General features: G+C 43.5%; 1 protein-coding gene, 1 long non-coding RNA gene and 2 other non-coding genes across 10 annotated transcripts in view; all 4 read left to right on the top strand.

Moving 5' to 3' along the window:
- Positions 1–11503, top strand: part of arid4b (AT-rich interaction domain 4B) — a 61410-nt gene extending 49907 nt beyond the window's left edge. For 4 of the 7 annotated variants that reach the window (XM_086044508.1, XM_086044505.1, XM_086044506.1 and 1 more), the window contains exons 11-24: positions 478–626; positions 712–784; positions 1600–1694; positions 1804–1901; positions 2030–2228; positions 2327–2544; positions 4630–4812; positions 5692–5776; positions 5855–6065; positions 6148–7371; positions 7467–7577; positions 7692–7916; positions 8935–9081; positions 9368–11503. In XM_086044508.1, the coding sequence (XP_085900634.1) occupies positions 478–626; positions 712–784; positions 1600–1694; positions 1804–1901; positions 2030–2228; positions 2327–2544; positions 4630–4812; positions 5692–5776; positions 5855–6065; positions 6148–7371; positions 7467–7577; positions 7692–7916; positions 8935–9081; positions 9368–9516 (3167 nt within the window). In that variant the 3' untranslated portion in view covers positions 9517–11503. The remainder of the gene's footprint in view (positions 1–477; positions 627–711; positions 785–1599; positions 1695–1803; positions 1902–2029; positions 2229–2326; positions 2545–4629; positions 4813–5691; positions 5777–5854; positions 6066–6147; positions 7372–7466; positions 7578–7691; positions 7917–8934; positions 9082–9367) is intronic. The other 3 variants (XM_086044510.1, XM_086044511.1, XM_086044512.1) reach the window with 3 other exon arrangements.
- Positions 11504–11824: 321 nt separating this feature from the next.
- On the top strand, positions 11825–15516 carry LOC147139693 (uncharacterized). The gene is made up of 6 exons (XR_015088822.1): positions 11825–11955; positions 12560–12630; positions 13129–13234; positions 13732–13774; positions 13990–14143; positions 14248–15516. It is a non-coding gene; the product is annotated as an uncharacterized LOC147139693 (long non-coding RNA).
- On the top strand, positions 12749–12878 carry LOC147139694 (small nucleolar RNA SNORA14). The gene has a single exon (XR_015088838.1). It is a non-coding gene; the product is annotated as a small nucleolar RNA SNORA14 (small nucleolar RNA).
- Positions 13277–13411, top strand: LOC147139695 (small nucleolar RNA SNORA14). The gene has a single exon (XR_015088839.1). It is a non-coding gene; the product is annotated as a small nucleolar RNA SNORA14 (small nucleolar RNA).
- Positions 15517–20411: the final 4895 nt, after the last annotated feature.

Raw genomic sequence — 20411 nt, forward strand, 5'->3', positions numbered from 1 at the left:
TTTCGGCACATTAGCAGATGTTCAGTGTGGGCTGTGGATCAAGTATTCTTTAAATCCTCCCAAGAGTTTTTATTAATACCCTGATTTCTGATTCAGCAGGGGCCCTCTGTTATAGTGTACCCATAAGCAAAACACTTTCTATGATCTGATTGTACACGTGTTCTCAGATGGTTGCATCACATCAGTGTTATCTGTCTGCTTTACAAAAATGTAAAACAAGGCTCTGCCAAGGTTGTTTGATGCTGCTTACTCCCCCTAGTGACTCGTGGGAGAATTGTTGTGCTGTGCAATATGTTTTGCTGTTCAGTTACCTTATTAATGGTGCACTTTTTGTGTTTCATTTAGCCATAACCTCAACCACACTTGGGGCTAGGGGGGTGTTAAATTAAGGCTGGAAAATGTGCTTTTGAACATCTGGTTCACATTTCATTTGTTGATACAAAGACCAATCCAGCAATTAATGTGTGTGTCGAACAGCGCTGGATGCAGCCTTGGAGTTCCAGCAACAGTCGGTCATTCCTATCAACTGGAAGACTGAAGTGAAAGAGGAAAGCTCCAGCAGTGAGGTGGATGATGATGACGATGAGGAGGAACAAGAAGAAGATGCCAGTGGCGAAGAAGAAGAGGTAAAGCCTGAGTCATGCCCACACTTATTTTTCTACAAACGTCTAGTGTAAATCCGCCTCAAACAGTCTGGTCTACTGACTTTAGGAGGAAGTGGAGCCATTTCCCGAAGAGAGGGACAACTTTCTTCAGCAGCTCTACAAGTTCATGGAAGACAGAAGTGAGTTTAAAATGTTAATTTTATCACACATGGTCAGAGATAGGGCTAATTAATTTTGAAAAATCTAACAGCGTTTTTTTTTCTTCCCTTATATTGCGGTTGTGATTATATGTGAAAATGTTTTTCAAGGTCCTCCTCCCACAAATCTTTTAACAAACACAAGCAATACATTAATCTGTATTACAATAAACAATATCAGATTTATATACATAAATGTTTTGGCCGTATAGGCTACAGTTATTATAAAATAGAGACAAATGAAGCATGAAATAATATGAAATACAGTTTATCTACTTCAATAAGGGTTGTTGACTTAAACACTTTGACTTGCACGTCCACTATAACAACCAATGTGGTGTAAATATAAGGCAGTAAATCACAAGCCAGATTACAACAGTAATGCAAACAAATCTGATTTATACACTAAATAAATAAATAAATACAAATTACCCACCAACTGAAATTAAGCAGATTTTTTTTTCCAGAATTGCCGCCGATTAGTTGTTGAGCCCTCGCCAGGGACACAAGTAAAATCTGTTAATCAAAGGACACAAATGCATAATGTAATTTAACTTCATATCTGTGTTCCTGGAGCCCCTGCCTAATTTTCACATATAATCAACCCCCATTTTTTTCCCATTAGAATAATAAACGTTACTACTCAAATAGACATTATAATTCACTGACAATCAATACAAAAAAAAGTTCAATAAACAGATTATCTTGGTTGCATATTTTCTTGTAAAACCTTTAGTGTTTGTATGTTACTCTAGGCTTTGTTCATAATTTAATATGTACTCTAAATCTGCTCACAGGAACGCCCATTAACAAGCGTCCTGTTCTGGGTTACCGCAATCTCAACCTCTTCAAGCTCTATAGACTGGTGAACAAACTGGGAGGCTTCGACAATGTGAGGGCCACTGTGACCGCGCTGACTCTTTATTGTACTTGGATCTGGGTAATTGTCCTCTTGTGGGCTAAATCCGGAAGTACCCTCTGGTCTCTCCAATTTTACACAGATTGAAAGTGGCGCTGTTTGGAAGCAAATTTACCAGGACCTCGGAATCCCTGTGCTCAATTCAGCTGCTGGCTACAATGTCAAATGCGCTTACCGCAAGTATGTACACGCGCTGCATCCGCAACTCTGCGGGCCAAGTGCTGCTTGTTTCTTATATATGCTCAGCAGTTTTTCAACAGTTTTGGGACCATCTCGTTGCATCTGACAATAATTGTGCTTTGATGCAGGTACCTTTATGGCTTTGAAGAATACTGCACTTCCACTGCCATCACATTCAAAATGGACCTCCCTTTGAAGCAGGCCCCCAAGGGAGAGACGACGTCTGTGCTTGATGGAGGAAACACAGCCCCCACATCAACCATCCCAGAAGAGCAGAAAGACCATGGAAATGGAGAACCAATCAGCACGCAATCTGTAATCTGCAAGGTGCAGTTACACTTTGGAATGTCGTCCAAATGCATGGATACAATAGTCACTATTCTTATGACAAGTGCTTTTATATTAAAATCATCCCTCTCCCTCAGGAGGAGAAACTTGAGTTGGTTATAAACAAAAGTCAGTGCACATCTTCAAAAGCTGAGGGAAAGGACAGCAATGGAAACAACACCTATGACGATGAGAAGGAGGATGAAGACAGTAGCCCCCACACAGGAGACGCAGATGAAGGCTCTTCATCTCGCCTCGGAGCTGAGAGCATAAAACAGGAGCGTGACGAGGACCAGGAGAGCAAGGACAACTCTGGGTAGGTGGTTTGAAGGGATGACTCCTCAAGCAGGGTTGTTACAAAACATAGTACAAACAGTGAGGGTGGAATGGTGTCATTATTCAATGACTTCCTTCAAAGTATTCGCAATGTGCTTTTGATAAAGACCAATGACATTGTCTTTCCTTGATGGCAGCACCTGAAGCCATCATCCAGACCTTTTATAGCACTAATTGCCAGTCTATCCAGACTCCACCCAGGCTTGCTAACTAGTGGAGAGAGAGGAAAGCTTTCCTCTCGTCATCCAACTAAGCTCCGACCCACTGTGCTTTTATTCTTAGTCATGGCTTGTCTGCCTCAGCTGGCAAAGGCATCTTTGAGCAGCAAAGCCTGACTAGTACCTTTCACCTGGCATGCGTCACAATGTGCTTTAACTCTCTCTTACTGCCTCTTGACTTTCACCCTGCCCTGATAACGACAAAGCTAGTTATCCTCTCCTCTCTTTTCTGACAACCTCATATTCAGCTTAATTAAATGTTCCATCTGAGTGTGTGTGAGTGTGATTGTTGTCGCTGACGCTTTTGACCGCTAGACACAAGGCTTTCCGTGATGACAAATGTTCGTTTTTGGTCATTAACATGATGTCTATTTTGGTGAGCGGCTTATAAATGGAGGTGCTGCAGTTGAGGCCTGACGCGGTCGTTCACCTCATATTCTGACACTTGTGTCGAGGCTTTGCAGTGAGTTAAGTCTCATTGCCACAAACCACTGTTAACTGCTTTTTAGTAAGATGCCTTCGCAGTTATTGTATTGCAATGCATTATGACGCAAAGATTAGATGTCATGATGTCTTCATTGTACATGTTATCATCCATGATTGTGCTGATTTGTCATCCACTAAAACAGGGAACTTCTTTCATTTCTCTTTTTTTTTAAACATCCAGTGTGGACAGTGGCGAGGTTGACCTTTCTGGAGTAAAAAAAAAAGAAACTCTCTTCTAAAGACCAGTCTTAATTTATAATCTTGACATTTTATTATATACCTGTAATTGATTTGTGAGCACAAGATACTTTTTTGACAAGCCTGTTAAGTTGATTCTGTTCGGTTTTTACAGGCAATCTATTTTTTTTTTTTTTTTTTTTTTTTTTTTATGATTTGTGTCCAGTCTTGAATTATTGTCCATTATTATGCAGACTTATAAAAGTGAATGGAACAAGGTGCTTTTTCATCTTAAATTAAAAGTCCTGACAATGTTTTGTTTTCAATAGTTTACCAACTCAGTTATTGCTCTTTTCTGAGCAGTGTTTTTTTTTTTTCCTCTCTCTCAAAGTACAGACAAATGGACAACAATCTCAGTATTATCGGGACCAAGTGATGCTATCAAATGCTTGTTTCATAAGAAAGTAGGTTACAGTATTATATCTGGGTTCAAATCATTTTTTACCTCGCTGTTTAAGGAATGCAAGCAGCTTCTTTGGTTGTCCCAATTGCTGCACTGATATAAGCGCAACTTATTTGTGCCTTATTGAAAATGAGCTTCAAGCAGCAATCATTCACTGAGGACTGTGTGGAGGGTTGTCGTAGCTGCTCTTCATTGTAGCTGACTAAATTGAATGTTGTAGTTACGCTTCAGGTTGCTGTGTTGCCTGCCAAGTCGTGCTTTGCTGTGCTAACCTGCGGCCCTTGAGGCCCTTGTGGCCCCTGCGTCATAGCCACTTAACCGGCACTCCTCCTTCATTGCCAGTAGAGCCTCCAGCTTTGACAGTTCCTGACTGTTTCTCACTAGCTCCTCCTTGTGGCTGTTGTGTTCTCTACAGCGTGTGAATGGCAATCCCAAGTTTGCTATGTGCATCTAGGGCTGGATAGTTAGTAGTCTGGACTTTCCACGAATGAAGTATTATGTTTGCGACATTCAAGTGCTGTAGTTTGGAAGGCTTATCATGTATTATTCAGTCTGTTGTATTGTAGATGAGGGATAGGACGCTTATGAGACCAGTCGAGCGGGTAGAATAGCATCCGAAGCTTTGATGATAGATTGCACCATCGCGGGAGGGTGTGTGGGATTCTGTGGTTTTCTCTGGAGCAGACTAGGGACAGGAAGTGCTGAACTGTTTTTCTTGCAGGGATGACAACAGTCAGGAGGGGGAGGAAGGGGAAGAGTTTGAGTGTTACCCCCCGGGGATGAAGGTGCAGGTGAGGTATGGGCGAGGCCGCAGTCTGAAGACGTACGAGGCCACTGTGAAAGAGGCAGACGTGGAGGGGGGAGAGGTGCTCTACCTGGTGCACTACTGTGGCTGGAACATCAGGTAAGACAGGACGTGGGGACAGTCACCTAACTTATATATTCACCCTCAAACAAAATCACATCTTAACCTTCAAATTGGCCCGTGGGATTACCACTCCATGGATATCCCTGCAGCAGTGACTAATGCGCTCCTCCTCACAATTCTGCTTCATCTGATCTTGTCTCTCGGTCAGAGCTCACTGAGCCCTCTAGTGGCAGAAACAGAATTGGGCACGGGGTTGATGTGGGAACGTTCCTCAGCTCCTTTTAGCCAATTGTGATTGAACCCCCTGTCTGTCCACCCCCCCAGCTGTCTGAACGGACATGCTGCACTTCTGTTTCACGCTTGGATTGGCCACACAGTGGTTCTAGTCAAATTCCTGTAGATCCTGCCGTACTGAGTTACGCTAATCTCAGAGAGGTCAAGCAAAGTGCTGTTTGTTACACTCACCTCTTCCTACCCCCTCCCTCCCCAGTGGGCTAGGGTTAATGCAGCGTCAACTAGAGCGTTTGGGCAACTAGCAAAAAACACATTTCATTGTCTCATTGTTGTCGTGTGATCGTGTGGTAATCTAACGACAATGGTTGTTCTCTGCATCGTGTATGTGTGTAATGTCGTGCAACTTTTCATTCTCGTCGTATGATCCAAGTAGCACTCTGTGTTCTGTTGGTTGTGGTGGTTGTTGGTGTGAATATGTTTCTCGCCTCATCATAAGGCTTTGTCTTTAACACTACTGGATGTATTCCTTTCTACTCAAGGCTTTTTGTATCACAGCAATGTTTCAGGCCAGACAGCGGAGGTGGCTGTGTGGTGGGTGGCGGTGTTTGGTATTTTATTGAGCTCCTCCCTCGGGACTGATTGATGAAAAGCGTCTTTTGTTTTTGTTGACTTGTTCTTTAGATATGATGAATGGATCAAAGCAGACAAGATTGTTCGCCCAGCCAATAAGAATGTACCAAAAATAAAGCACCGTAAAAAAATCAAGGTACAACTTTGTATAGCCTTTTTACTTTTTGGCTTGATGACTTGAAGTAGATCCCTGATTTATCTTCAATTCTGACAGAACAAAGCTGAGCGGGAGCGAGACCGATTGGAGAGGCTCAATGACAGAGACGTCCTCGGTCCTTCACCCAACAATAACGGCGTCCCTCGCTCTAAGTGCGACCTTAGTCAGGATGTCTTTTCCAAGCTGGATCAGGGTGAGGACGAAGGAGCTCAGCAGCACTCTCCAGCCAAGTCTATAGAGATCACATCCATCCTCAATGGTCTGCAAGGTAGCAACACTTTAACAATTCAATACGTCTTCAGTCTCATGTGTGTATAATGAACCAAGCTTTTTTTTCTTATTCATCTCAGCCTCTGAATTGTTCTCAGACGAGAGTGACCCAGACTGTGAAGGAGAGCATAATAAAGAATACCGTGATACTTGCAGAGATGGAAAGGGCACATCAGAGCTTCAAAAAACCTCTGAATGGAGAGAATGCGGTACTCCAGCCAATGGATCCAAACCTTCTGCAGTCTCAGGGAAGAACCTTGAGATAATCAGCGGGGAATTGGGGAAGCGCAAACCGGATTTGATTGGGGAGGCAAGCACCAGGAAGAGGAAATCTGAAGGGACAGCAGAGAGGACCCCAAAAAAACAGTCCAAAGCTAGGAGGGCCACGAGGAGTGCCGGCTGGGTGCCTGTAGGCTCTTCCAGGAAACTGGAAGAGAGAAGTGCTGGTGCCATGGAGGAGAGAGGGGCCTCATCCAGCAGCAGTTCAGATGATGAGGGAGCAGCCCTTTCCGGTTCCCAGGGTGACGGCAGTGAACGAGGCCACTCAAAAACCAAAAGTTCCCCTTCCAAGAAGTATAACGGGACAAAGGAGAAGAGCAAATCCAGCAGACAGGCGGGGTTCTGGGACATTCCTGAAAAGAGGGCCAAGATGTCTGGGAATGGAGAGGATAAGGCGGCTGTGCGCTCTAAAGGCCAAAAAGACGTGTGGTCCAGCATTCAAGCGCAGTGGCCAAAGAAGACTCTCAAAGAATTATTCTCTGATTCAGACACAGAGGCCGCTAACTCTCCCCCTCCGCCTGCACCCTCCAGCCTGGAAGACACGAGTGTCGAGCAGGAAGCGGGACCTGAGGACGACGCCTCGGAGGAGCACATGGAAAGTGACAAACTGCAAGAGTTCCCTAGCAGTGGCAGTAACTCTGTCCTCAACACACCACCCACCACACCAGAGTCCCCCTCAGGTCGAGGCAGTACATTGGAAGACTGCGGCCAAGCACCACCGCCTTCCCCGCCGGCACCGCCCACACCCCCCGGTCTGCCTCCAGTGTCAACTTCTGCAAGTCTCCTGCCAGGGCTGGTACAGGAGGAAGTGGCATGCCGGCGCAGCGAAAGTGACAGCAGCACAGTAGAAGTGGAAAGTCTGGGTGGGGAGCTGCCAGATCTTCCACGGGATGAAGGGACGGGCTCCCCACCAAAAGTGTTTGATGCCCCGCTATCCTCTAACAGCAGCAGCAGTTGCAGCCTGGAGCTGAGCAGCAGCAGCCAGCATGAGAGCGAGCAGAAGTCCAAAGGTAGAAACTGCAAATGTGCGTCAAATGATCGATGATCATTTTCCCTGATAATCTAGCGCAATCATAAGTACAACACATGCCCTCATTTTTTATACACTTTGTCATTGTAGCATCTGTGAATCAGAAACGGCAGAAAGAATCACAGACAGGAACAGTCTCAAAGAAACACAAGCCAAACCGCAAGAGCCTTGGTGTGCATCCCAAAAAGAACAGGAAAACAGGTAAACACAACCTGACACAGACTTGTTCAAATCAAGTCCCGTTTAGTTATTGATTAGCCTGCGCACATCACGTTAGGTGCAGTGGAGCTCAGACTTTGTTCTCGTGTCCTTCAGCCAACAGCAGTGACAGTGATGACCAATCTCTTGTGGAAGGCTCTGCCAAACCAGCTGCCACCAAGAATGACACATCGGACGTCAAGGTTGCCGTTTCGCCTAAGTGTCGCGGCCGATCTCCCCCGTCAAGCCATAAGTACCACAAACAGGGTGACGCTGATCACTCGCAGCACCGGGAAAACCAAGGGAGATCGCCGCGGGTTTACAAGTGGAGCTTCCAGATGTGTAAGTGTGGCCAAGGCCATGAATCGGCTGCTCCCAAAACATTCCAGTGGCCGACTAACCATCATTGACTGCAATGTCATATTCAAACTAACTTTAACCCATCAACCAAATTGTTAGCTTCATTTACAGGATTCATTTAACGGTAACTCTAATACTGTCATTTCCGGACTACAAGCTGCTACTTTTAGTTTAATTTAAGGATTTTTAATAACCGGCTTCACGTCGCCAGTACATTTACCGATAGTCTCGGCACGTCTGAGCAATGAAATTGCCGAACACGTGACAGTGGACCTATGAAACTGTCTGAGGTGGAACTCATAGTGAATGTTCATATCAGTCATGGCTTGCATGGCGTCTTGTATTGCGATTAGAATGAAACCCAATGGCCAAACGGAACGAAAATTCAGTTTGCCTGGGACGGGATCTGTTCCGATCTGCTGTTTACATGCGCCGCTACATTAATCGGAACAGACGTTTTACAACTGTGTGACACATGGAGATCGCAGTAAATATCATGTGATTTATCAAGATGGAGTTACTTTGTCTATTTAGCACGGTAGTTGTGATTGTTTTCACACTCTAATTAAAGCGACAGCTTGATTAAAAACAAGTTACAAGTAGTTGGAAAAAATTCTGGTTGGACGCTGCCATTTTTAAGTGCGTTAACGATGACGTCACAATGCATTTACATTAAGACTGAGCATGTGCACACCGGACGCAGCAATCAATTACTTTTCTGGGTTGGGGGGGGCTACTGTGTAACCTAACATGTTTGGCATTGCTTGGAAAAAAATATATGTTTACCGGTGTTAAAGTAATTAAGCTTTAAAAAAAAAAAATCCATCTGTCTGACACCTTTATAAATATCTGATGTTAAAATATGGAAGCCTGCAGCTACTAAAGCAAATTGGCCAATATATGTACATATTTTCTCATGGCCAATTTTGCTGCTGTGTCTTTAAATGAGATGCGTTTTGTTGTCAGGAAATTATGCTAATTCCGGTTTATTTGTCACCAGCTGACCTGGAGAAAATGAGCAGTCTGGAGAGGATCACATTCCTTCAAGATAAGCTTCAGGACATCAGGAACCACTACCTCTCTCTCAAGTCTGAGGTGGCCTCCATCGACAGACGGCGAAAACGCATGAAGAAAAAGGAACTGGAAAGTGAGTTGCATGTTGGTGTTTCAGATTGTGAAGTTCCGCAGCCGGACTCCAACCGTCACTTATGTCATGGGCAGAGGAACTCAAATGTGGGAGGGTGGTTATTATGTTAATCAGCCCAAGTGTTACCCAGCGGTTGGGTAATAAAATATTTACTGGGTTGTTTAACTTCACACTTGATGGGCGGGCAGGCTTTCCAGTGAGCCCTAACTACTTGTATACAAGCCAATAAAACATTCCGTTTTACACAATATGTACCCCGTAACCAAGCCCTCTTTCTGGTCTGTAGGCACTGTGGCCGCATCGTCTTCATCATCATCCTCTTCACCGTCCTCGAGCTCACTGACAGCAGCAGTCATGCTGACGCTGGCCGACCAACCGGTGTCTTCATCCTCCTCCTCTTCACAGAACTCTGGGGTATCAGTAGAGTGCAGGTGACAGGATGTAGCAGCAAGGAGCCGCCGCACTAAGCACTTAACCAGCACCCTGGGGCCAATGCCCCCATTTCCTTCCCAGAGGATGGACAAGTCAAGCTACATACTGTAACAACTGGGGCACAACACCAGACCAGAGACAAAACAAAAACAAGAAACAAGCACTATTTTTTATTGACAACTGTTTTCTTGGCAAGCTAATGGCACTTAAGTGCACTTTCATGACGATTGCATGGGGAAGGGGCGGGGGGTCAAATTTGTCTAAACAGATTCACAATTGTCTTTTGTGCTCTACTTAATTCTAATTGAACATTTATAAGATTGCATTTTTACAAGCAATAGCTGTTTCCATTTGATAAGAAATACATTGGTAAGGGATGCTTTCCATTTAACTCCCTCCTGTTCGCTGTCCTCGTCGCTCAACGTGGTGCCACCTGAGTTCACTGTTTGATTGAGGAATTCAGATGGGCATTGCCTCATTGGCATTAAGGGCAAAGTAAATGTGTTACTTAACAATGTTCCCTGTCCACCACCGTCATATAAAGGTTTTTGTCTGGCGAAAACTCAGTTGACAATGCTCATATCTTCTTCAGGCATGCACATGTTTGCATTGAGTCTTGGTGGCCACAGTGGATGGATTATGGTATGATACTGTAGTGCCTTTTAGTTCTTTTCCATGTGGCACTTGGAGGAAGGATAGAACTTTTCCCTGCTCCTCCTCTCAAATCAGAGGGTAGCCTGCAATTACATCCCTTACAAAAGACTTAAAAATGCAGTGTAACTGAATGATTGTGTTTGTATGTATGTGAAGGACAGTGAATATTGGATAGTGATGGCTTTTATCAGAATATGGTAATATTTAATTGTAGAACTATACTGGATCACCTGTAATCTACTACTGAATACTTATCCATCTTGGGTATAAACCGTGCAATGATGATGAACGCAATGGTCACATTACTTCACTTCATCTGCCTTTTTTTTTCTTTTTTTTTTTTTTTAAACCATCTCTTTGTTCATGTCTCCATTTTGAACTACAGTAGTTGTCAGTCTTTGTCTTGACTGAAGACTAGCTGCATGCCCCCAACTGGATCATTGACTTGAAAACAGCCATAAGAGGTATTCACAGTTGAAATGAAGCTGAATCCCACGTGTACAGTGTTCCAAACGTGAAGTTAGTTTATTTGTTGAATGTGCTTTGTTTTCATTAAGTAAGTAAGGAAAAGCATAGCTTCCCCACTACTATCATTCATATATATCCACTGTCTCACTTGTTCTCATACTCACCCTTACCAAAACAACCAAACTTTTTCCCATGTACTATGACCACAATAAAGGTAAAGCTATTGTAAATGTGCATTTATATTATACATTGATGTATATGGATACGTTTTCTGTTTCCTTTGTATAGACCTCTACTCAATGATAACCTGAAGTTACATTTTGTTTAGCACTTGTATGTAATTGTATGCTTTTGTTACAGATTTGTATATTGAGAAGTGTTTTGAGTCAAGCTATTTAATATCTTGCACTGTTAATAATGTACTTTTCTGTACAGTTTTATGCTTTTAACTGTACTTTGTGTAAATATTGATTCACAGCATGCATGTCCTCCTTTGTCCCCATACACTTATTCTCGTGAAAAGAGATTTTTTTTTCTGTAGTTTGTCAATTTTGTTCTGACTCTTATTCACTTAAATTGTTGTTTCCCCTTGTTTTGTTTTCCCATTTTTGAATTTCATGTTTTATTTTACTTTATATTCAAGTTTTGTTTTCATTAGCTTGTGCTTGTAAGAGAAGAATGGTGGTTTTTAACGAGGCTGACCTATTTTCCGAACTGTATGGAAAATGGTTCAGCTCATAGATTATGATAAAGGAACTTGTTAAAATAGTATTTATTAGGTTTATCAGATGACGGTCATAGTGTAATTTATTGTAAAAATGCAAAGCAAAAGCCTCTGTTTGAAATAAATGCCATAGTTTGTGAAGTATCCAGGTGACTGTTGGTATCATTGATGTTTGCATATTTGTGTTTCTTTCCAATTTTATAGTATGTATTCGTGGGCAAATGACAGCACGTATCGTACAAACTAATCGAACACTAATCATTTGGTTAGACACTAAATGACAAATTTGAAATAACTCATCTGTAATTTTCTCACAAAAAACAAAAAGTCTTATGTTTGACAATGGTAGGGCGTGACGGTTAAAAAAAAAATGTATATACTGAAATTTGATTGGTCTCAAATGTGTCAATCCTAACCTAACCCAATGAGATGATACTTTCGGGCTCTTCAATGGCACCAGCCAATCATTGACTTTGGATGCGTAGGGTTGCGTAGAATGTAGCTTGCTAATTTTATTTAGCTCGCCCTCAGTGCGCTGTGTGGCTAAACCGGTCAGACTGCATACAAAATGGACATTGTTGGCGGTGTGGAGAACGGTGAGATGACGCTCTTTTAAATTACCAGTTGTGTTAAACCTTTAACAAATCCTCACTTATGAGAAAGACCACGTTAAATATTGAGCAGAGCACGGTTGAAACCACCGAAGCACGTGAGCTTGCACGCGGCCCACATGCCCCACGTAGGCTACTTTTGAATGCTTCTTGTTTGTCCAACAGTGGATTGGTTATATTATGCTTACATGATTATTTAACTGTCGCTTATGTGGATACTTTTTGTAAGCAGGCACTGGCTACTTGGTTCGCTTTCGTTCATGATCCTAAGGAAGCGCACTCCATTAGGTTCAAACGTTGTCAAATAATTCAGTAGCTGTAATATTCTGCTTTTACGAATTGATGTTTGTATAGTTCTAAATGTTGTTCTTTTTAGTGGCCTGAAACTGCATTGCATCCTACGCTACAGCCATCGGAGCTGTAACTAAGCTCAACGAATACCTCTTGACAATTTGTCAATCACACACACTATTAATGCAGTTTCGTTCAACTAATGTTCTGACTTATGTTGCATCGAACCCAAACTGGTCATTTAATATTACGAACAAGGGCCTGACCGTCTAAAGTACGTATTTCTGACTTGCCGCAGGTAACCTGCAACATCATCTCTACTTGAAGCAGACGTCCACCTTCCTCACCAACCATCTTAGCACTGACAAGGTGGGCATCTCCTTAACGTAAATAGATTATTACATATAAATATAATATATTAAATTAAATATGAATACAATAAATTTAAATATAATTACTTAAACTTCAATATAATCATTATTTAGCCTGGCATCTTTAATAAACCCCCCAGTTGCCATGTGTGGCCTCTGGGACAAGAAAAGGTGCAAGATCAATCTTAGAACATCCAAAACCAAGCGCCACTTGATGCTCTTGGTTATTTCACCTCTAAGACAAAATTGTGTTTGATTAATCTTTCAACATTTTTTTTAGTTTGTTTCCAATTGTGTAGCCCACCTAACCACAATATTAGCACATATGAAACTTAACGAATGGGAAGCAGACCTCTGCCAATGCCAAACAACAGCTTCATGTCCCCAATATCGTAACATGTATGTTAGATTTAACCCAGATGTGTTATTTAATATACAGTATAGTCGTTTGAATGGCATGGCTGTCTGTAATGTAAATCTCTCTCACCTTGAACAGGTAAAGATGACATGCACACGCATGTATGGTCAACCTCACATTTTCTCAGGTTCAAGTATGCATCTACCACCACATGTTCCTGACCTACCATCCTAGCAATGACCAGGTCAGTGTCTCTTTTACAGTATTGTCATGTTTTTATTTGTCTTGGCATCTTTAATAAACCCCTCAGTTGCCATGTGTGGCCTCTGGGACAAGAAAAGGTGCAAGATCAATCTTAGAATATCCAAGACCAAGCGCCACTTGTCGGACGCTATTGGTTATTTCACCTCTAAGACACAATTGTGTGTAAATGGAGTGCATAGCGCTTTAACTCCACCATATGGCGCCGCTTCACAAAGCCTCAAATTCGACCATTCATGCACACATCCACAAGTGGAAAATTAGGGTTCAGTGTCTTGCTCAGGGACACGTCAACACGGTCACAAGGGCAGAGGATCGACCCCACAACTTTTGGGTTAGGAGACGACCACCCTGCCACTGAGCCATGCCGCCATGTGTGACTCATTTTACTGGCTAGGTTTACAGAGTGTGGTGATGAAGAGCAAAGTGATGTCTTGATACTCTACAGTCTGTGGGTGACCATGACCATTTGCTTTTCAGTGTGGCATATTGAAGAGAAGACAACATAGAAGGGCAGACATTGGTAAGTTGTGCGCTGTGTGGTAGGGAGGACTCCAGGTCAAATGTTATCCTCTATCACAGATGCTACAGTATATACATGCACAATACCATCCTAGTTGTTCCTGGAAAAAGTTCCCATCTTATCTAAAATATGAGTGTGACAATAAAGAAATGAGACTTTTCGGGCTTTTATTTAGCGCACAGCTGTCACACTTTCACTCTGCGCTTCTTTTTCAGGCTTTTGTGTAGCCCATTGATATGCAACTGGGGGAGGAAGGATGACCCCCCCCTCCCCAGTCAAAGACAAATGAGACTTTCAACCAAGTGAACCAGGGAGTGTATAAGTGACCTTGCAGATTATGGTGGAGGAGCCCAGCTTCAACATGAGTCGGTAAGGCTCATCATGGTGCAGGTTTTGGGAATGCGGAAAGTGGTCGTCCAGATCGTGCTCAAGATTTTAGGATGACCAGCAGGAGCTCTATGTCTGGTTTTCAGATCTTGGTGGAGAAAATGGATGAAGATCTACAGGTGTGTGTGGATATCTTGTACGACCCAGAGACCAACAGACAGAATTTACAATGCAAGACTCCACGTGGACAAGTCTAAATCAGAGACCTCGGTCCTGCTGATGGCATTCTTTGAGTCCATCAAGAGTTTGCGCCTCAACGTCAATGAGCACATCTACCATGTCAATCGCCTCCATGACCCGCTTCGGCAAGCTCTGTGGAGGACATTCCGGCAGTGTGAGGGCAATTCCTGCACCCTGCCACCCTACTTATTCCCAGGATTTACGCCATACAACTTCTGGCTATTTCGTGGCAGAAGACTATTCTCAGAGGAACTTGTTTGCCACAGAAAGAGGCCAAGGCCGCTGTGACTTTGCCAGATGCTTCTGTGGGTGGAAGAAGTGCATTAACTCGGGGTGGGGGGGGGGAGTACCTTTTGAATGGTGTAATGTCATTTCCCTATAGATGTTGCAATATTTAATATACCCGATATACTTTGTGAGGTCTTTTCTTTTTGTCACACGTCATTGCATGATTTTTTTTTTTTTAACATAAGGGGTATCTCATTGCACTTTTTTTTTAAATATATAAATGAAATCTATACCCAAATCCCCCAAATTAAACCAGTATGTTTTGGATTGTTGGTTAGCACATTCAATCCAAATTATATCCTGTTTCTCGACCAAAGTCATCTTGGAAAGCCTCCAACTTTGTATGGCAGTATAGAAAGTGGATGGTTGTTGTTTTTCTACCTATAGATGGCAGTAGCAACGCGCAGTAGAGCTCCTGCTCTTTCTCCATGAACAAGGAGAGCCATTTTGCTTAAGGAGCGGAAACGTTGCTGGCGATTCCGACATGTTGCTAATGTTGGTCATCTAATTGGACCCACTTGTCTAGATAATGTGCGTTTCGTTTAGCTGGGTGAACGGGGTCATTGTGTTTTCAGTGGAAAGGAGCATGTCCGCTGAGCGTCTCCAAATAGAGCGGTAATTATTTTCCTCCCGTCTGCAGCTGTTTTTCTCTACTCGCAGTCTTGACGTTGCCAGGAAACGGGAGAGAAGGGCAAAAGCCGGTTTTTGACTGAAAATATACACTGAGGAGAGTGAAAAGTCGATGCAAGATGCTCTACTTTCCATGAGCTCATGCCCACACAGTGCCTTGCACAGTCAGCTATGTGAGCACGTGCACTGCAGAAATGACTCGTTTGTTTGTCCTTTGGAAATAAAATGTGGACTGTAGAGTTCCACTTAGAATGGAATCTGCTGGCAGTCTGTCTGGAACACTTTCTCCACACGTTCACTTCCTTTGTAAACACTGGCCACTTATTCTCGCATGTTGGCCAGCTAAAGCCGAAGGACGCCTGACAAGCAACTGTTGCCTACCTGCCATCAACATTGAGTAGGGCAGTCTAAAATAGTTTGTCTTCCACTATAAATGGAAATAAATATGTGAAGCATGACACTTTCCGCTGAAAACTGGAATAAAAGTACATCATTAAATTAAAATACGGTATGAAATGTAACTACTACACACAGTGAGATATTTCAGGAAGAGTTTATTTTAATGCAGCTAACACCAAATTCACCATCACAACAAATCTGAATATTATTACTGAGTACAGAAACAAAATGTTACTAGTATTTTAGACATTAGCTTGACTGTTTTTCTTCTGAAATGTATTTCCCCATGTGTTTAAGGAGTCAACTTTTGTAATTGACTACTGACAATCATTTTCAATCAGTTTTGTAATTTTTCGGGGGTCCTATGTCCTATAAGACGTTCTCCATACTGTAGTTCTTTTAGTGCTGTTCTGTCATCTTGTCATACAGTAAAGAACGTTTAGTTTATTTTCATACTGCCTACCTCACACTTTCAGCTCGGTGGAATTTAATTCAGTTCGTCACTCGAACCCAAATGTATGAAAATGCATGTTTCTAGAACATCAAAATGTAACAATAGTAAACAACATAAAATAGACATTTTATGCTGCATAAATTCTGAATTTCCAAGTACTTCAGTGTAACTTTACGCACTTTGTAACTAACAAAAGGAAATTGTGTATCCCTTAAAGAAGTTGAGCTATCTATAATGCATAAACACTATTTTGTCGTGTGCAGGAAATTACTTTCTTGCGACTTCGTCTTCATGACATGCCTTGTGCCATTTCGTGCACAAAGGACAATCAAATTATAAGTAGTATTTATTGGCACAGTGTAATCAAATTATTAGAATTACTGTGCGAGCAGTGATGAAGACGTTACCTGTGAGTGTGTATTCATATTCACGTCCAAGGCATGAATCCGTCATGGCTCTTCGTGCCATTGAAATAACCCAATCGCTGGTGTGGTTTGTTATAACTAGGTTGCATTCATGGCGTCCTTCTTGCAACACCGGATTATGAGTCAGCGCTTCATGTTGAGATGGAAATAAAACGCTCAATTCCCCTCGTGTGCAGTAGGGGGCACTGTGGCTCCGAGCAACGCACCTCACACCACACGCCCCACTTCTCCGAGGCGTGAATGAAGGATGAGATCACAGCAGCTCCGTTTGACATCTTTAAAAACGTCGGCTGCGTGTGTTCATGCAGTTGTGATACTTTTACTTAAGTGCTCACGATAACGATTTCCACATTGAGGAAATCGGCTCTCAATTATGGTTATGTTCAAATCTCTGCTCTGAGAATACAAGAACTTATTCAAAACCTTTTATGTGGTCATGGTACTATTAGGAATACTTGAGCTTTGCAAGACACGACTGGAGAACTTGTCACAAAATGATGGTTAGCAGTAATTAATGTTGCTCTGCTGTTTGGCCGTGTGAATGTCAGGTCGCGATCTTGTGCACCGAATGCCTCGCATAGCTCCGATTGGATATCTGACAGGTGGGGATGACTGGTAGCGCAGGAGCAGCTGTGTTTGGGAGTCGAGCGGCCAGAAATAGCTCGCTAGTATGTGGTTGCCATGGCAGCTTCAGCACCACTCTGAGGAGCTTTTGGTAAGATAGTGTTGATCTCTATGAGGCCCGCCGGCATATGTGCTGTTGAGCGTTTTAACACCCGATGCCCAGAGTCGCTCTGTCTGCGGCTGATGTCATTGCATCTAGGTCTCGTCAAATATACACAGTCATGCAGGGAAACATTAGAAGCTGCCAGCAGCTATAATAATAAACACTAGTTGGGCCCATTACCCAACACCTCCGTGTCATTCACCAAGTGCGGGCGAAGATGTCCTAAAAATAAAGCGGCGCTGTACGTGCTATGAGTATTAACTTCCACACAGATGACCCATTTTCCATCTCAGAGGGGCTAAGGATGGGTGGAAAATGAGAGAGGGAATGGAGCCAATCACGTGAATCCAAAGCAGGCTACAAATCCTGGTGGATTTCTCTTCCACTAAAGCCTTTCTGTCATGCGTGCCCCCAGCCCCCACCTAATTTTCATGCTCTCCGTGTGCTCATCAGAAGCTGTGAAAAACTACATTTCCCTTGGTATAAACAGCATTGACTTGGCATAGGAGATGATGTCGACTCATGAATTTTCCACTTTTGGATTTAAAATTGAAAGCCTCCTTCACACAGAGAGTCTGCAAAGTGAATGCTAATGAATCGGGACGCTAACCGGGTTTACATGCAGACTTTTTTTGTCATTCTGATTTAAATCATTCTGATTGAAAATCTCAGCTCAACTGTTTATATGTGATGTAGCTATTCCGATCTGGCGTTTACACCGCATTTAACCAAACCAGCTGTTTTACCAACACGTGACATGCGCAGATTGCTGTGAACATAACATTGTTTATCAAGATGGAGGTCGTCTATTTAGCACAGTAGAGACGAGTTCTGTGTGCTCTGTTTGGGAGCCGCCATATTTTCAAGATGTCCGTTCACATTTACGTCAAGACAAAGCATGCGCAGACAGAGCGCAACCTGACAATTTTCCGATCCATCGTTTGTTCACATGACGAAAAGTTACTTTTGTTCGATATGGAAAAAGGAGTACTCGACCTTTTGCACAATGAAACCATGTGAAATTCCATTCAGTTCCAGCCAGTTTATTCCAAATGAGATATTTGACGCATTTTCATTCTATTTGTTCTATAACCTGATTCTAATCATAATAAAAGGCTCCATGCAAACCAGGATATGAGGGTGTGAAGTTTAACACTGGACACTAATCTCATCCTGTTGTGCTGAAAGCAGTTGATGCTGTCCGACAAGCATTTCCCCGTGCTGGCGTTGACGTCGTCATGCTTCTAATTATCTGATGGGGGGGATGCTGTGTGAGCACATCCAGTTAGGCCACTGACCGCTTGATTGGGTTCTTTTAAAAAGGCGGATCAATTCTGGATGTGCTGTTAAGGCTGTGAAGTGCCCATTTGGCGGGATCCCTACGTGAAAGAGGCTCATATTCTGCAGCCAGGTCTCCATTTGTGGTTATGGCCCAGCTTCCATTCAAACCCTGTTGTTTACATTCCCTGCCGAGCTGCACGGTGGGGGCCGCGCGCACCCAACCACCCCCTAACGTCATCCTGCCCAACCTCCGCTTTTCCCCTCATCACCAGATTCCCGATAAGACCGAAATTCAAAAGTGCTGCTCTGCCTGAGAGGAGTAAGTGCATCACATGACTTGCGAATCCATGTTTACGTAGGGCGGAGTTCTGGTCTGGCGGCGAGCTCCTCTCGGAGGCTGCCAAATTTGTAATACTGCGTGACAAAGAGGACTAAATCGACATTTCCTTTCCTGTCTTCCATCATCACCATTATCTGTGCAATATTCGATGCAATATGCAACAGTATCGAGTGCGGCAGGGTGAAGCAAGGGTTAACTGTGCAGACTGATTTCCCCCCCCCCCCCCCTTCCTCTGCCTGTGATCTGCCCTCCTGTCTCTTTCTGGCATGGCAGCGCTTTGAATAGCATGAGAGAGTCAGACAGGCTTGTTTTGCATACTGTCGCTCTCCTGCATTGACTTGTAGCAAATCCCTGCCCTCGGGAGCCATGTCAGAGGGGATTAATGGGAGGGCCCGGGCCTCACAGAGTTCCCCATTGTGGCGGCGCAGCCCTGCGCTGTATTTTCAACGTGCCGAATGAGAAAAGAGGCAGCAGGTGGGGTGGTGCTGCTGGTGAAGGAGGGGTCGAGTGTGTACAGTGTGCATTGGGGGGGTACGTATACAGTGCTGTTATTTCTCACTGTCCTGATTCTTTTGAGCAAAAGGGAGGGCGGGAGAGGGTAAATAATGTATTTGGAGCAGCAGGATAGTGGAGGAGGAGCAGGAGGAGGTGGGGGCTTGACCGCACTCAGGCCATGCAAGGGAAGGCAAGCAGAAGCCATGCACAGGAAACAGGCGAGCGGGGGGTAAGGTAGGGGGGAAGTGGAAGGCGGGCTACAACAACGCGGCTGTGGTCCTCTGGGGAATGTGGGGCCCCGGCAAGAATGCAGCAATCCTCCACTTCCGCTCCTCTTGGTTTTATCAAAACAAATAGTGGGCCGCTGCTTTTTCCTGCCATTCTTAATGACACACTACGAGTATGTTTACATAATGAGTGTGTTTCGTTTTTGATGAGTGTAAGTGATGCTAGTCCCAATAGCTATGTAGTAAACCGTTCTGGAGAATAAGAATTCCAAGACTGGCACGACTCGAAATGTTGTTAGTAGTCGACTCTCATGTGATGGCAGTCGATTCTAATTCGATTGATCGTTCAGCACAGTACAGCAGCTTGCAACTTTTTTTTGCACCGCAGGGTGGTCTCTAGGATTCAAACAAATGATTTCAAACACAACTCACCAATGCGCTGAATCCAGTTGATGTAGTTAGTCGGACCCCCGTGCATATTTTACTCGGGAAGGAGCCTTCTGATCTCATCTTGTGTTCATGTTGTAAGACGGGACTTTGTAGCCAGGTTCCAAAAAATTAAACGTTTCGCTGTTAAAATATTTCCACATGTGCGTAACATACTACTGCCATGTGCTGTACAAATATTACAACACAAGTGTCATGATGTTGGTTGGTGCAAGTTGTGATATGGACAAAGTTGTTGTACGTGCGTTATTGGAATGAACATAACATCTTTTGCGACAAAGATGAGACTTCACGTCGTTGAATTACTTCAAAACCTGTTGCTCCACTGAGTGCTGTAGTCTGATTTGAAAGTCCTCT

This window comes from Filicampus tigris, chromosome 11 (genome assembly GCF_054856515.1).
Source record: "Filicampus tigris isolate MCC_2025a chromosome 11, RoL_Ftig_1.0, whole genome shotgun sequence".
Lineage (NCBI taxonomy): Eukaryota > Metazoa > Chordata > Actinopteri > Syngnathiformes > Syngnathidae > Filicampus > Filicampus tigris.